The 17,386-nt window shown below is 35.8% G+C and overlaps 1 protein-coding gene across 2 annotated transcripts in view; it reads right to left on the reverse strand.

Annotated features, from left to right (window-relative positions):
- Positions 1 to 1,625: 1,625 nt before the first annotated feature.
- The window catches only part of Yme1l1 (YME1 like 1 ATPase), a 35,719-nt gene continuing 19,958 nt past the window's right edge, over positions 1,626 to 17,386 (reverse strand). For both annotated transcript variants that reach the window (XM_032919580.1, XM_032919579.1), the window contains exons 9-19: positions 16,322 to 16,412; positions 13,343 to 13,495; positions 12,693 to 12,825; positions 11,868 to 11,930; positions 8,844 to 8,956; positions 7,500 to 7,655; positions 6,876 to 7,027; positions 5,935 to 6,061; positions 5,777 to 5,850; positions 5,211 to 5,297; positions 1,626 to 3,973 (exon numbers count right to left, since the gene is read on the reverse strand). In XM_032919580.1, coding sequence (XP_032775471.1) covers positions 3,830 to 3,973; positions 5,211 to 5,297; positions 5,777 to 5,850; positions 5,935 to 6,061; positions 6,876 to 7,027; positions 7,500 to 7,655; positions 8,844 to 8,956; positions 11,868 to 11,930; positions 12,693 to 12,825; positions 13,343 to 13,495; positions 16,322 to 16,412 — 1,293 coding nt within the window. In that variant the 3' untranslated portion in view covers positions 1,626 to 3,829. The remainder of the gene's footprint in view (positions 3,974 to 5,210; positions 5,298 to 5,776; positions 5,851 to 5,934; positions 6,062 to 6,875; positions 7,028 to 7,499; positions 7,656 to 8,843; positions 8,957 to 11,867; positions 11,931 to 12,692; positions 12,826 to 13,342; positions 13,496 to 16,321; positions 16,413 to 17,386) is intronic.

Raw genomic sequence — 17,386 nt, forward strand, 5'->3', positions numbered from 1 at the left:
TGTGTGGTTACCTTCTTTTGGGTTAATTGAAATAAGATTATTGTCTTGCCTTTTCTAGGGTGTAGTTTCCTTCCTTGCATTGGCATTTTCCATCTATTATCCTTTGTAGGGCTGGATTTGTGGAAAGACATTATGTAAATTTGGTTTTGTCTCAAAATATCTTGGTTTCTCTATCTATGGTAATTGAAAATTTTGCTGGATGTAGTAGCCTGGGGTGGCCTTTTTGTTCTCTTAGGTTCCATGTCATCTGCCCAGGACCTTCTGGCTTTCATAGTCTCTGGTTTAAGTCTAGTGTAATTCTCATAGGTCTGCCTGTTACTTGACCTTTTTTCCTTACTGGTTTTTAATATTTTTTTTGTTATGTGCATTTGACATTTTGACTTTTATGTGACGGGAGAAAGTTCTTTTCTGGTCCAATCTATTTGGAGTTCTGTAGGCTTCTTGTGTGTTGATATGGGCATCTCTTTCTTTAGGTTAGCAAAGTTTTCTTCTATAATTTTGTTGAAGATATTTACTGGCATTTTAAGTTTGGAGTCTCCACTCTCTTCTATGCCTATTATCCTTAGGTTTGATCTTCTCACTGTGTCCTAGATTTCCTGGATGCTTTGGGTTAGGAGCTTTCTGTGTTTTACATTATCTGTGACTGTTGTGTCAATGTTTTCTTGGTATCTTCGGCCTGAGAGTCTATCTCTTGTATTCTCTTGGTGATGCTTCCATCTATGACTCCTAATCTCTTTCCTAGGTTTTCAATCTCCAGACTTGTCTCCATTTGTGCTTTCTTATTGTTTCTATTTCCATTTTTAAATCCTGGATGGTTTTGTTCAATTTCTTCACCTGTTTGCTTGTGTTTCCCTATAATTCTTTAACAGATTTTTGTTTCCTCTTTAAGGGCTTCTATTTATTTACTTGTGTTGTCCTGTAATTCTTTAAGGGAGTTATTTATGTCCTTCTCAAAGTCCTCTATCATCATGACATGCGAGTTTAAATCCCAATCTTGCTTTTCCGGTGTATTTGGATATCCAGCATTGCTTTGGTGGGAGAATGGGCTCTGATGATGCCAAGTAGTCTTGGTTTCTGTTGCTTAGGTTTCTACGCTTTCCTCTCACCATCAGATTGTCTCTGATAGTCTTGCTGTTTCTGAGAGTGGCTTGACCTTCCTATAAGCCCGTGTGTCAGCACTCCTGTAGACCTGTTTCCTTTCATACAGAGAGCTGTGAGACTGGTTCAGCTCTGGGCACATGCAGAAAATGGAAGTGTCCTGTCCCAGACTGTTCCTGCGTTTGTGTCCTAATGCCACTAGGTAGACCGCTCAGAGCAGAAGGGTTGGTTATACCTCTGCTCTCAGGTGTGGAGGTGTTCCTGGCAACTTGCTTTCAGCTCTGAGTTCAGGCAGAAATTGGAAGGGCCCTGCCCCCGTCTGCTCCTAGCTTCTTGTACCCACAAGGCACAGAGGACACAAGGCAGGTTCCTCTTGGCCCAGGAATGTGAGCAGAAGTAGTTGTTTCCTTTGAGCTATCAGGATTTTCCATAATTTTGAGAGTCCAGCTTTCTCCCCCATGAGATTTGGGTACAGAGAGCTGTGGGACCCGTTCAGCTCTCGGCGCAGGCAGAAAACCCACAAGAACCGATAAATTTATTTTTATTTTAAAGAGAGTCTACTACAAACCTCAACAAAACCAACACAACCAACCATTCTATGACTCCAGGAATTAGCAAGAGAGCTACAACAAAGTCTGACTTGTTTCTAAATTTAACCAAGAACATTATTCTTTGGTGAGCCTGCAAACTCAAAGCAGTTCATAGCACTCATGTTCAAACCAGGATGAAGGAAGACCCTGTAAATAAGATTTGTGTGCCAAGAATGATGGAGCATACCTACATTCCCAGCACCCAGGAGGCTCAGGTGGAAGGATGTCAGTTGGAGGCTAGCCTAGGCTACATAGAGAACTTTCTGGAAAAGACCCTTAACCAAACAAAACAAACAACCAAACACAAAAACCCATCCTAAAAAAAATATAAAAAGGTTTATTCTCATTTTCAAAAGAGAACTTAGCTGATTTGGTATACTATTGACTAAATCTATGATCTCAGCAATAAGCAGCTTACTAGCCTGAAGTGGCTGGCTGCTCTGCAAGATACAAATAAGTGTGATATTTCTGTGATATGAAAAACCCAGAGGAAGTTGATAATTAGCTCATGAAACATCCTTGGTTTACCAGACATACAGAGCAGAAAATTCTCCACCTAATTATATCCAGACTTGGCTGTCAAAGTCTTTTCATACACACAAAGTAGAAGCAATAAAACCAACTAAAACTCTAAAGCCATAGTGAACTTGCTATATAATTCACTGAGACTGGAATTTTGACGAATTCAATTTGGATGTCCACGGTGAAACACCACTTTATGTTAACTAATGATGAAACTGAAACCTCACATAATATAAGCTACAAAGGAAAACTGTGTAGTAACTTTGAATTTTGAAGGGTTGAAAAAAAATTGTCCTAAAATCTAATTGTGGTAACTATTACACAGGAAAAAAAAAAAGGTCTTTGGTATATATATTTACAATGGATAAGTTTTATAACATGAAAATTACAACTCAGTATGACTGTAAAAATGTCTGAAGTCAGGTCAGATAAAACACCGATGTTTTCTATATGTGTATGCATGAGTATATAGAGAATGAGAGGACAAGGGTGAGAGAACACATGAATGACAACTGAGACAGCAAAAAGCAGTGAAAATTAAAACCTGTCAGTCTAGATCAATATAAAGGAACTCTATCAACATTTTCACTTTGAAATTGTATCAAAAATTTAACATTATTTAAAAAGGTCAAAAGTATCATGTAACAAGGTCCTTTTAATTATACCTATATTCTTGAATAAAGACCATATACATCCTCAATAAGAAAACTGAATGTAATTTTAATAGGTCCTTCAAGAATGTAGATTGGTTTTAACACCAATGCATTCATTCGCTTACACTATGGTCTACTGATTTGAATATGAAATCCCCTATTAAAGCCTTTAGTGTGCAGATGGCACAAGCCTTCCAAATTCTGACAAGGTGACAGTGAGAGATCATTTTTGAAAGGAATTGAGTTTTTGTTTTCATTTTGATTTTGAGATTAATGCAATTATACAGATATTCAGAATATAATTTACTTGTTTACTTCATAAAATACTGTTGTTCTGAAACAAATTTTGTCAGTGAGATAGTAATATCTGAAAAAAAATGGGCATACATGTGCATTTTTAAACCATTACAATCATTTAAATTCTGAGTATATATTTATATTTACAATTCAAATAGCTTCTTTTAAAGGCCATTTTACATGGTCAATCAAGAACAAAATTAAGTACATCTTAATGGCATTTCTACTGATATAAGTAGAAATGGTTTATCCATGGCATTTGTTTCCCCAAAGAGAAATGTTACCATCAGGAGATGTTAGATTTTCAAATTTAGCTTGCAAAGAAAAAAAAACAACCATACTTACCAGTACATAAAGGCACAATTTTTACTCACTTGGAGTAATCAACCACAAAATGATTGCTTACTTTCACCATGATTGACATTTTTCAATTGACTTTAATCCTGACAGCTCTTTATTTATCTTTTCGTGTACTTGTTATAGGTTACTAATCTTCAAGGAGTATCACCACAGGAATAACCAAAATCAAATAATGGAACAGAAGACTGACAAAGTGTTTCACATCCTGGAATTAGATACCAAGTCAGAAGTGGGGGTTGGAAGTGTTGCAAAGGAGACTGTAGGACTAAGTATATTCTTGTAATAAAACCAGCAATATCAACAGAGTTATCATCTCACTTCTAATTTCTTCCCCTCAAGAACAATTTGAATCTCTTTGGCATCCAAAGTCTCATAGGTCAGCAACGCCTCGGCCAGGTTCTTATGTTCTTTCGCATGTGTTTTCAAGATATGTTTTGCTCGTTCATATGACTCCTGAAAGAGAAAAGCAAGTCATACAAGAAAGTATATAGATGCAAAAATCATAGGTAAAAAAGTATCTAAAACTAATGTAGCTTAAAAATATCTGTTGATTTAGATCTTTTTTAAAAGTATTTAAAAGTTTTGTTTAGAATACAAATTATTTGTACATAATATAAACAGTATATGCAATATATTACAAGAGAAGAATTCAAAAAAATAATACAAAAGAATCTTTGCCTTTCCAAAATTTGTTCGCTTTGTCAGTTTTAACTACTAAGGCATTTTTTCTTTACCCCTCCCCCCTCAAGCAGTTAATTCAAGCCTGGCTGTGTCCTTGGAAGTCTTTCCTGAAGTTCTTAGTCTCATCCTAGATGCTTCCCTGTGACCACACCATTTCCCCATCATCAGTAGCCTACCTCTTGCAAAAAAACACTATTCCCAAGGAGTAAACCATCTGAATACTGTTGCTACCAAAGCCCCTTCATGTCATCTAATCAATACTGATTACATTCCTCACTCAATATGCACTACGTCTCGGTGAGATCTTTTCTTCATTCCAAGAGCTACCTTAAGGGATGAGCAACTTCAGTATGTAAGAATATGTAAGCAACCTTTCTAGTAAGCCCCAAGCCAACATAACTACTTCTAACCTAAAATCTTCATTATGCTGTCCAAAATCAGCAACTTCTTATTAGAAAAAAAAAAAGTTTACATCCCAGTTTGGTCTCCATGTTCTTCAGTTAATGGCATAAACAAGTTACCAGAGGCAGAAATTTAAAAAGTGGTTCTAGGGGCTCTCTTACCTTTCATAACTAATACAACATGTTTTAAGTCTACATTTTTTTTGAAGATGATTTCAAATGTACTATGACGCCACAGGTGACCCTGAACTTTGAACTTTCCAAGTGTTAAGATTAAAGGCATGTGCCCATAGACCTAGTTTCTGTGGTGCCGGGAATTGAACCCAGAGCTTTGTACATGATAGGCAATCACTATCAACTGAAATCCTAAATCTTCATCAGTATCTCTGGAGCACACTCAGTCTGTTCATCTGTTGCATTTTGCATGGTAAGATTTAAAAGCCATCACTCATTTTTGTTTGCAGTGCTGGAGATTAAACCCCACAGCATTTCATATGCTAGACAAGCACTCTCTACTAATGGAACTATACCTCCCTTATTATCATTTTTAAAACTACTTAGGCACATTTTGTATTTAAAAAAAAAAATTAAGCTCAGAAAAGTATTACCCGTAGAAGGATTCTTATTTCTTGTTCAATGGCCGATTGAGTTTCAGGACTTAGCTTTCCTGTATCACTGTAGGTCATAACTCCAAGCTAATACCAAATGGATAAAGTAATTGAACAAATTATTATCAAGAAATCTAGCCCAGTAAGTACTAGCATATATATAAACAAATATTATGTGTGGCAGTGTGAGACAAAAAAATGCAACATAAAATGTTGAACACAATGAAGTATCATTCTTTGGAAACTATGAAAACAAACCAAAGTAGCAAGTGTGAATAGGATATAAAAATTTAAGTCCTTTAAGTGTTTTTCAGAAAACCCTGGCAGCTTGCCCAAATCTAATGCTTCAGTTGCCTCAGGAACTGCAAAGATAAAGTAGGAATGTGAAATGATGAGCTAAATGTTTTATTTTATGCTTTCTTAATTCATGATGATTAAGCAGAAAAAAACTATTACTAATCAGAGCAATGCTTAGAATAAGTGACAAACTAATTAGGAATCAGACAAGAAAAGAAATGTTATCAACTAATAAAGCTATCAGAGGACCACTTGGCAAATCCAACTACCTTTTCACTCATTCCAAATTTGGTAACCATCCTCTTTGCAATTTTTGTTGCATTATCAAAATCACTAGAAGCACCTAGATTAAAAAAAGAAACATAATTTGAAAATATCTTTAAAAGAATGAACATGAATTTGAAGAAAATACTCATAAAAAACCAACCAGTTGTAATATGATCAGTTCCAAATATGAGTTCCTCTGCCACTCTTCCTCCCATACTAACATCCATCTGTGCAAGCAGCTGGGCTCTAGTTTCATTCCATCTGTCATTCTCAGGCAACAGTGATACCTATACAATTTAATAATAACAGAAAGGAAATCAGACACACTTCTGAAATAGTTACACTCATAACCAAAGTCATTTAATTTTTTCCATAGACAGTACTCAGTATAATGCTAAAAGCCAAGAGATTCAAAAGACATGGTCACCAAGTAACTCAATGACAAAATCAACATGAAAAACAAAGAAAACCCTCTATATAAAAGTGCATCATGCTGCAAGAGGACTTTTTCCCAGCTACACAGAAATATTTAAGACTGAAACATGTACTAACAAATATCTTGGAACAACTATGAAACCAGCCACTATGACATATAGTATGTCTTTATGTGTAGTAGCTCACTTAGATATTTAAAAATTATAGTCAATAGTGACTATTCCATTAGTGACTATACCATTACATTTCAGTATACATATGTAATATCTGAAATATATTATGAATCTACTTTGATAGAAAATTATAGCAAATGGATCTTATTTCAGTGTTAGTCACAAAATCAAAAGGGATAAAAATCATTAGAAATTTGCAATCTCTTATATATGCTTCTAGAAAGCTGTATTTGAAAATGAAGTTTAAAACAAGAAAATGAGATATAGTAGGCAAGGTGGCTCAAATATGTGTTCCCAGGATTTATGAAGGCAAGGCAAGAGAATTACAAGTTCTAGGCTACATGGAGTCTTCTAGGCCAATCTGAGCTACAAAATGAGAAGAGAAACCCTGTCTCAAAGAAAACAAACAAAACGGTGGTGAGAGCTTGAGTCATATGCATGAGCCTCTGAGTTACTAGCACGGTAATGGGAGGAAGGGCTATAAGAAACTTACATGTCCAAGTGTTGGCCCTCGTGGCATGATTGTAGCTTTATTGATTGGCATTGCATCCTTTGTGTAATATGCAATAATAGCATGACCAGATTCATGGTAGGCTGTTATAGTTTTGTTTTTGTTATCAATTTCCACACTTCTTCTTTCTGGTCCTAAAATAAATAACATATAGGGCAGTATACTTAACTGCTGCATATGGTAGCCTATAGTCCCATCACTCCAGAGGCAAGAAAATATTAAGTGTCAGGTTAGCCCATGATTCTCTGTGATAAGGGGAAAGCAAACCAGACAAATCACACACAGACACAGACACACACATGCGCACGCACGCACACTCATGCAAAGGAAAAGGAAGGAAGGAAGGAAGGAAGGAAGGAAGGAAGGAAGGAAGGAAGGAAAAGAAAGCAAGGAAGCGAGCGGTCCTTTGAGAGGATAGAGACATGGCAGTGAGAAGGCAGAGGCAGAATGACTAGCAGGAGTGCCCTGCCAGCCTGAGATACATATAGTGAAAGTGAGAGCCAACTTACCAGCTTAGATTATAGAATGAAAGTCAGGCTCAAAAATAAAAAGGTAAGGCAGGGTAAAAAACAAAAGAAAAAGATGAACTGCAGAAGGAAAACATACCCATTAGAATTTTATCCTTGGAAAACTCTAGTTCCTTCATGGTAACCATTTCTTTTCCATCAACTGCTGCCTTTAATGCAGCTTGGTTCACAAGATTCTCCAACTCTGCTCCAGAAAACCCAACAGTTCCTCGAGCTATGATTTCTGGATCAACAGCTACAGAAAAAGAGAATACAATAAATCTCCATCACTAAATACAGGCTCTTCTCATTCAACTCACATTTTGAAGGTAGAAAGAACACAATTAATCTAAATTACAACTTAAAACGCATCTTAAAACTAAAACTGAACTTAATAAAACTTAACAAAATATGCCATTTTAAGTTAATGTTAATTACTATTAGTAATAATTAACACTATTATTAATAATAAATTATTTCAATAAAACTTCCAGAAAAGTTCTAAGTTTTACTAGCTTTTTGAAAACAAAACGAAAAGCAGTTACTGAAATGGATTTAGAAACTTGAGGGGTTGGGGATTTAGCTCAGTGGTAGAGCGCTTGCCTAGCAAGCACAAAGCCCTGGGTTCGGTTCCCAGCTCTGGAAAAAAAAAAAGAAGTTAAAAGTAGAAACTTGAAATATAGCTTATGCTGGGCCTGAAGAGATGGCCCGGCATTTTAGAGTACCAACTGCTCTAGCAGAGGACCCAGGTTCAGTTCTCAGCATCCACAAGGCAGCTTCTCTTCTGGCCTCTATTGGTACTACACACATGTGGTATAAATACATGCAGACAAAACAGTTACACACATAAAAGATAAAAATAAATATATCGTAGATACACTCTACATTATATCCAGCCTAGCCACAAATGAAAAAGCAAACCCACAGTCCAAATTCTTTTCTCTAAAATTTTATCTTAAAATACCTTGGTCTCTCTTGTGGTGAGAGACATCCTCGAAAACCCTGCAATTTATACTATTGTTCTTGTCTTCAAGTGTTCCATATTTCTATATGCCTTGTTTCATATTTTGTTTTCTTCCTAAATGAAGCGCCTATTTTCTGTATTTTATATTTTGATTTAAAATCTATACATACATCTTCATACATACATGCATATCACACACACACACACACACACACACACACACACACACACACACACACACACACATCTATAAACCCCAAACCAAATTTCCTTTGGAATTAGGATACAAGAATAAAATAATATCCTGAATATATATACAAACTGAAGAATGCAAATATAATTGGGTATAAAAAGGAGCAAAAAATTAACTGGTCTGAAATATAAAGGACCATAAAGTTCTAAATAGGGACCAAACAGAATGGTTAGATATATTTCCATTTTCCTGAAATAACAATATTTGAATTAAGAAATTAGACTCACATTTATCAAACTTTATTTTATTAAGATACCATTTCAAAATTTCAGTACGACCCTTCACATCTGGCCTTGGAACTGTAACTTGCATATCAAAACGACCAGGACGTATTAAGGCACTGGGAAAAAAATAAAAGATATATATAAATTAATGAGTCAAAGATGCTAACACACATTCAACACATGATGGGGAAACAATGACAACCAAAGATAAGAAAGAATTCTGAATATAAATGTTCAGAGAGCTCCCTCAGAAGCTTGGAAACCATAGCCACAGGACTCAAGAAGCTAAGGAAGGAGTCACAGGACTACGTAGTGTAACCTGGGGTGAAATAATGATGAACAGAAGGGGGGAGGAAGGTTCACGTGGATATTATGTGTGCCGCTAAGGCAGCATTCTCTCTCTCTTCTCCCTCCCTATTTAGAGCCCCCTTCGGATCTCTTGTTCACGACCACATTCCTCTCTATGCCTCCTGCCCAATAGTCCCTTTTTACTTTCCTAGTTAGTGCAGCTGTTCCGGGTTATATACGCTCATCTGAAGACTTGAAACTGGATGCACTGCTTCAATATCAGTCTATCACAGAATTTTTTTTTGACTAATGATATATAAATCTTTTTTAAGTAGGGTTTCTATATTATTCTTGAATTCAATATGCAACCCAGGCTGGCCTCAAATTCAGAGATGTGCCTGTCTCTTCCAAATGCTGAGATTAAAGGGGTGTGGCAAAATGCCCAGCATATTTTAACTGTCTACCTAAAATATCTATAATATGTGTAAATCAGTGTGTATGTGTGTGTGTCTCCCTTATCAGTTGGTGATACTTCCCTAAAGAACCATAGAGCATCTACCAAAAAACTCAACACCAGGCATAAGTTTGTTGGTCAGTGTCCAAGAGACTCTCAAAACATTACAAGCCACTGCTAGTGTCCTTTCCTGCCCCACCAGAGGTGGAAAATAAGACTGTATGGAAGAAAACACATGCACTTCAGACACAGGACCTAGAGACCCTGAGCTGAAACTGAATGGAATGCCTCTTACCTGAAGACTAGCTTTCATATTAGAAAGCAACATGCAAGATTCCAAAGAGAAAAGCAATCAACTATCGTACCCCAAGTATGACATCTATGAAGCACGATAGTAATCAGCATGGCACTAACCCTAAGAGTTCAGTAGAGTCATGCACACTTCAGTGGTAACCAAGAGCTCTTTAATTGGACTTAAAACCAACTCGACAAAGAGAGAAATCATCCCTGGTACTGGAAACCAGCCAGCTACCCAGGGATAGTAAGGGATCTTAGAGGAGAACCTATAACTGCTATTTTGCTAAACCAGCACTCCCTAGTTATACTCTAAATATTTTGTCCTTATATTTACTGATAAGAGTAGTTGTCAAGAACAAGACCCCCAATGGAGGAATTAGAGAAACGAGTGAAAGAGCTGAAGGGGCTTACAACCCCATAAAAACAACAATGCCAAACAACCAGAGCTTCCAGGGGTTAAACCTCTGTCGGGGGGTGTGTGTGGGTGTGTGTGTGTGTGTGTGTGTGTGTGTGTGTGAAGGGGGGTGACGGGGAGGGGAACATCTTTATAGAATGGGAGGGGGAGGAGATAGGGGGCTTATGGACAGGAAACTGGTAAAAAAAAAAAAAGTAACATTTGAAATTTAAATAAAAATATCCAAAAAAAAAAAAAAAAAAAAAAGTAGTCTTCACCCCTCACTGGGAAACCTTTCTCTGCAACTGATAAGAGACCATTACAGAAAATTAAACCTAATCAAAATGCAGAGTAGTAGAGCCCAGTTCCAACTAATACAACTACTACTCGTGGATCAATTTGGAAGAAGGGATGATAAGACTGTATGAACCAAAGAATCAGGGAACTTTGTAAAACTGTATCTCCTACAAATGTCAGAAGCGATACTCATCATGTTTCACTAAAGTGGTTGCCTAAACATGACCTCAAAAAGATAATGCTGTTAGGCAAATGTGGATGGGGAAAGCTCATCAAGTCTCACCCATAGACAAAGAACTCCAGGTGAGTAAAACTGCTGAGAACAGGAGCAAGTCTTAAACAGGGAAAAGCATCCCAAATAATCAGCCCTAAGAAATATATAAGTAACACTATAGACACTAAATAGGTTACACTTATGTATTTAGGAATACACACACACACACACACACACACACACACACACACACACACAAAGAAAAAAAGATAATGAATTTTAAAAAGAGTCAGTTAGGGGTGAGGGTTACATGAGATGACTTGAAAGAAGGGAAGAGAAGGGGGAAAAATTATACAATTATAACCTCAGAAAATAAAACAGTTATTTTTAAAAAGACACACTCCCTTCTTAACTGCTTAACTGTTGTATCAGAAAAAGACAAGGTACTAATCAAAGAAAAAGTAACTTGTATAAGTTTTTTTAATTTAAACTTATTTTTGTTTTTAAATATGGAAGAGGCACAGGTACGTGCCCTTTAGTGTAGGTGCCTACAGTGGCCGAATGAATGTGCTCAATGCCCTAGGGCTGGAGTCCAACTGCAGTGGCTGTAAGCTGGAGAGCCTGAGTAATGAGAACAAAACTCTGACCCATGACAAGGACCGTATGTTCTCTCAAGGACCACTGAGTCATCTCTAGCCTCACTCCCAGGACTGATCTTTAATGCTATAAATTTTACTTTTAAAAACCTTTCCATTTAAATATGATATATGTTTTAAATATTACTGAGTAGTAATTCTAACAGTTCTAAATTCAAAGTAAATAATCCACCTGGGTTTAATACATTAGGTTTTGCAAATATCACTTTGATATAACTTTAGAATTATTTTCTTCCTTAAGAATTCTTTGTCCACTGGTCAAATTAGGTCACGTTCTCTAAGCCTTTAGCAATCATTATCTGTCTCTGGATTTACCTACTTGGAATGGTCCCTATAAATGGAACTGTGCAAGTTATTTTGTAGTAGGCATCTCTTAGTACAGTGTTGTAGCACATATTCTTCACAGAATTTTTCTTTTCATACTTACTTATCTAATGCCTCTGGGAAATTTGTGGCACCTATAATGATTACTCCTTCATTGGGTTTGAAACTAGAAAGAAAAAAAATACCATTTCACTGAAAACTGAAGTATGGCTTACATGTAACAACACCTATATACAAAACCATTCATTGCTAACCTTAGCTGATAATAAGCCTCTGGTTACATAAATTACAAACTATCTGTTACTTAGGAAAACAAACTGATAGAAAAGGCTCAGTTCCTCTTTAAATTTTGAAAAATCCAATTCAAATTATGAGGTATTAGACTTCTATTTAGTCAAAATGTCTCACACTGCCACTAAGATAATTTATTCAAGGCAACATTTCTTCATTTTCAGTCATCAACTATACAGAAACTAGTGTGTTATCCCTTATGTCTGTGGGGAGGGTGGGGTGGGGGAAAATACATAAGTCAGCGCTGGGGACCTAATTTAGGTACTCACACACTAGTAGCAAAAGATCTACCATTGAGCCATCCCTATACTCCATATCTTTCTTTAAATAGACCAGTTTTAACTCAGTTTTCCATTTAAAAGTACAATAAATGAATAACTCAATGAGAGGAGATCATCAGTTAGTAAGGGAAACGATATTGAAAGAAAAATTTGACTTCTTACATTTGACTGTTACCTAAACATATAACATTTAATATCTATACAATTTTATCAAATCTTCCATGAGAAAAATTTGCATAAAACCAAGTTTGTAAATATCAAATACTAGAAGGTATCTGTTACTCTAAATTAACATAAAAATAGTATAAATGCTAACTTTTAAAATATTACATCATATTTAACAAAGGCTCAATTACCCATCCATTTCGGCAAGAAGTTGATTGATAGTCTGCCTTGAATATGGATGCATTGGAGATTCAATTCTCTTCCCACCAACAGAATCCAATTCATCAATGAATATAACACAAGGAGCATTTGCTTTTGCTTCTCCTAAGAAAACAAAAAATGTTCAAATAACTTGAAAGAAATCATAACTTTTTGAACATAAAAATATCAAAACCTGTAAGACTATCAAAGAGTCAAGTTTGGTTTTCTATTCTTCCTATTTGTACAAATATAATAATCTGAATTGAAGCTAATATTAATTATATGCTACGAAATTGATAAAATGTAAAACAAAAAAATTCTTAAGCATTTTTCAATATCAACACTCCCTAACTTCATGTAGCACATCTACCAGGCCTTATGAATGTTTAGCCTGTTTTTGAAAAGAATGCAGGGCCTATAAGACAGTTCAGTAGAAAACGGGCTTGAGTTCAATTCCTAAACCCAAAGAAAAGTGGAAGAGAATTGACTGTACATATTTTACACCTACAATGTAAAACTGTTTAAATAAAGCATACAGCGCCACTAAGTTACCTGGAATTAAAACCAATTATCAGGAAAAGGGTAAATAAAACATTACTGCTGCTCTAACGCAAGAGTCTACAATATACACCAAACATACTAAAAAGATTTCTGATCCTGCTGGCTCCTACACCCACAAACATCTCATCGAATTCTGATCCAGAAGCATAATAAAAAGGAACATCAGCTTCTCCTGCCACAGCTCGGGCAAGAAGTGTCTTCCCTGTTCCTGGTGGCCCCACTAAAAGAATTCCTAGAAGAAAAAGAGACAAGAATGAGGAATTACTTTTAAAGCCCCTCAATCAGAAACTCTAACACAAATATTAATTGCTCTAACAGAAATAACAGTAATGTTCAATATTGCCAAACATGGCAAAAAAACAAAACATAAACAAGTTTCTGATGTTTCACTTTTAAAATTTTTTCTACAACTAATTTTCTTGTACCATTTAAATATTATTCACAGCAAGGAGAGGTTGCATATACCTTTAATTCCAGGACTAGGGAGGCAGAAGCGAATAGAACTCCATGAGTTCAAAGCCAACCTGGTTTATATAGTTTCAGGCCAGTCAGGGGGAAAGTGTGTGTGTGTGTATGTGTGTGTGTGTGTGTGCGCGCACACGCGCACACGCACGAACGCACGCACGCACGCATAAAATCCACACATTAACAGGCAAGACAAGAGTACTAAGCAAAGGAATATAGACTAATTTATAACAACATAAAATTCACACTAAAAATTAAGCAGCCAAATATAAAGGGAAGAATCCTGATAAATTACTTCCATAAAAGACTAAAAAGTATTTTCTAGAGACATATGGTATAAACTAAAAAACAAAGCCAAAAAAAGCCAATCTAAAACAAGTAATACTAAATTGGGCTGAGTTAGGTAAGATTAGGGCAGCATCTTTACTTGCAGGTGACACATAGTTGATATCTATAGCTTTCATGTGTTCAAGGGAGAAATGAAACATACATAATGCACACAGGCAAACAAAAATATTTGACAAAATGTCAAATACTGTTGAGTCTATGTTGATAATACATAGATGTTAACTGCTATTATTCCAAGGTTTTCCAAATATTTATAAGTTTTCATAACAATAAGGTTTTCCCATAGTAAGTTGGAAAAAAGTAATCCCTGATTCGTATATAACTTTTAAAATTTATATTAAAAAGTAATAAAGATGCAGTGATGTTACATTTTAATATTTTTAAAAAAAGTAGAGACAAGCTAGAAAGCAGCATGAAGGTATTATCATGCTTTAGTGATACCCGTCTTAAGTTGCTTACCACTACTGACTTAATATATCGTAATACATAACTCCAAGTTTTTCCATAAATTTAAATTTATATAACGTTTTATTAGAAATTAAGTGTAACTATAGTTTTAAATATTCTATGATATTATATCACTGTATCCCTAACAGGGAAAAGTTTTGGGAACATTCTCCTACTTTCTCTGTAGAACTCCCAGATGTTCCCAGAAGTCTAAAATCTGGCCTTAAAACTGCAGTGAGTCTGGAAGTAGTGCATTTGAAATCACTACTGTTAAAGGTCTGCCTAAGCCACTGCTGTTAAGACTGTCAAAACTTAGAGACAGAACCTAGTGGGAAGAGGTGAGTCATTGAAGGGTAGATTTTTATCTCCAATTCTGTGCCACATGCAGTTGTGCCTTCAAAGGGTAGACTGTGTTTGTGTCTTTTATCCTGAGCCACATGCAAAGGCAGGCCTTGGAAAGATAGGCTGTGCCTAGTGACTGAGCCACCCTCTCCACTCTGTCCTCTACTGTGAGATGAGCTTTGTGCTACCAGGCACTATATGCTTAGCCTCACCTCCAACCTCAAAGATGGGTCAGGATTGTAGACTAAAACCTCTAAAACTACAAGTCTGAAACAAATCTTTAAAGACAACAAACAAAAACAAATTATAACCTTTAACATAGAAATTCTATTCCTAGACATTTGTCCCCTTTTTTTTAAGTAACTTCAAATTTCTGTTTTACCTGCTTCACCTCCTACATGTTGTGTTTAAAGGCTCAGTTTCTACCATGGTGGGGATCAAATCTTGGGTTTTATACATACTGGATAACCACTAGACAGCCTGAGATACAGACCCACCTATCCCTTACAAATTTATTTTATGGAACAATCTGACTGAAGGGCAAAACCTGGGTTAGAGTGGCCATCAAACTGCCTTTTTTAGTAGAAAAAGAAAAATCATATAAATGTTTATGTAAAAGTACAAATGCTAAAAATAATTACCTTTTTGTCTTCATAATTACAAAGATTGTAAGTACAATTTCCATAGTTCCACTTAACAAAAATCTTCAAAATTTCTCTCATATAAAACAAGCCCACGGAGCTGGGTGTAGTCCAGTGGCATGGCATGGCACTTACCAACCATGCACAAGGTGAGTAAGGTTGATCTCCAGGGCAAGACCAAAACCAAACAAATAAGATCAAAAGCATCACTGCCTAGAGTGACCCTGGATGCATGCCTGACCTTGATTTGATGGGGGTGACATTACATAGACTGAGATTAGAACAAATGATAATTTTGTGTATAAGCAGGGAAGTTAACAATTTTACATCCATGTAAAAGTGCTAGTTATAACTATACAAATGCTATAGAAAAAATATCTTTATGTCAGCTTAGAGAGATGACTCCGTATTTAAGAGAACTGGATTCTCTTCTACACTACCCAGGTTCAATTCCCAACACCTACATAGCAACTCCCAACCTGTGTAACTCTAATCCTGGGAAAATCTGACGCTCCCTTTTTCCCTCTACCAGCATACACAGGGTAGGTAGACATACACATCAGCAAAACATATGCATAAACTTTAAATTTTTTTTAATTAAAAATATCCTCTTTGGTAAATGTACAGCCAAGTATTTAAAGAAGCATTATGTCTTATTAAAAAGTAGTTATAGAACTTTATGTGTGGAATAAGCACAAATTTTTAAAAACAAAAATTAGGAACCGAATTTCAATCAGTTATAATATGATCAAAAAAAATTTGTAACGTATTACTTTGTTTTATATCAAATCATGTTAAAAGGGAGAATCTCTTACCTTTGGGAAGTTTACCTCCAAGCACAGTAAACTTCTGTGGGTTTTTCAAGAATTCAACCACTTCCTGTAATTCTTGTTTGGCCTCCTCCACCTTAAACAGTGCAATTTACCAAATAATCAAATAATGTTTAGATTATCAAAACTGCTTCTTTGGTAATCGTATACTTAATGTAGACTTGAGTGAACTTGGCCTTCGTCAGTGAAAAGTATTTTTAAGATGCTAAAGGTTTTCACCCAATCCTTATTTCCAATTACATTGCATCCTTACTATGCCAAAGTCCTTTAACATTCACACCTTTACTCAGCAGGAGAAACAAGTCAAATCTGTTGGTTAGGCTAAATCTCAAACATTAGGGAAATGAGAGACAAAGGGCAATCTGAGAATCTAAGCTGTTTAGGTTGTGATTACATTTCTAAAAAATTTCCCAAAAGTATCTCTAGAAAATATTGGAGACAGGAAGATTTTTACTAAAATTTTTGTAATGATATTAAGTAATAAAGGTCTATTCACTCCTAGCCTCAAGAGAACGGACACATGTTCACCAAAATGCATGGGGTACATATAATACTAGAGTCCCAAACTACAAGCAACCAAAATGTCTGAGTTAGTTAAAATGAGGAGTGTATTCTGACAGCCACATAATGCAAACTGTATACTCAGGATATATGAAATTCACACAGCATGGCTAGATCCCAACCATGAACATCGTGTTAAACAAAGGAAGGTACAAAACAGGGCATTCTGTGTATACTGCAGCAATTAGGACAGAAAGTAGAAGTGAAGTGTCTGCCAGAAGGGTGACTCTCTTTTCACTGATGGAGACAGGAACAAGAGGCTTCTGGGAGGCTGTGGTGTTCTAATGGTTTTTGTTTGGCTGAGAACTGATGAAAAACATGTGCTCATTCTTGAAACGTATTATTTATGTACTTGTAAGCAAATACAAACTTCAAAATGACCTGAATAAGTTACTTAAAAAGAACACTTTTCTAAAAAAACCCAAGAATACTGCACAGTGAAAGACTAAAATATATCTACTTAAAATAATAGGTAAATGGTGATTTTAA

The sequence above is a fragment of the Rattus rattus genome, chromosome 14, assembly GCF_011064425.1.
Source record: "Rattus rattus isolate New Zealand chromosome 14, Rrattus_CSIRO_v1, whole genome shotgun sequence".
NCBI lineage: Eukaryota > Metazoa > Chordata > Mammalia > Rodentia > Muridae > Rattus > Rattus rattus.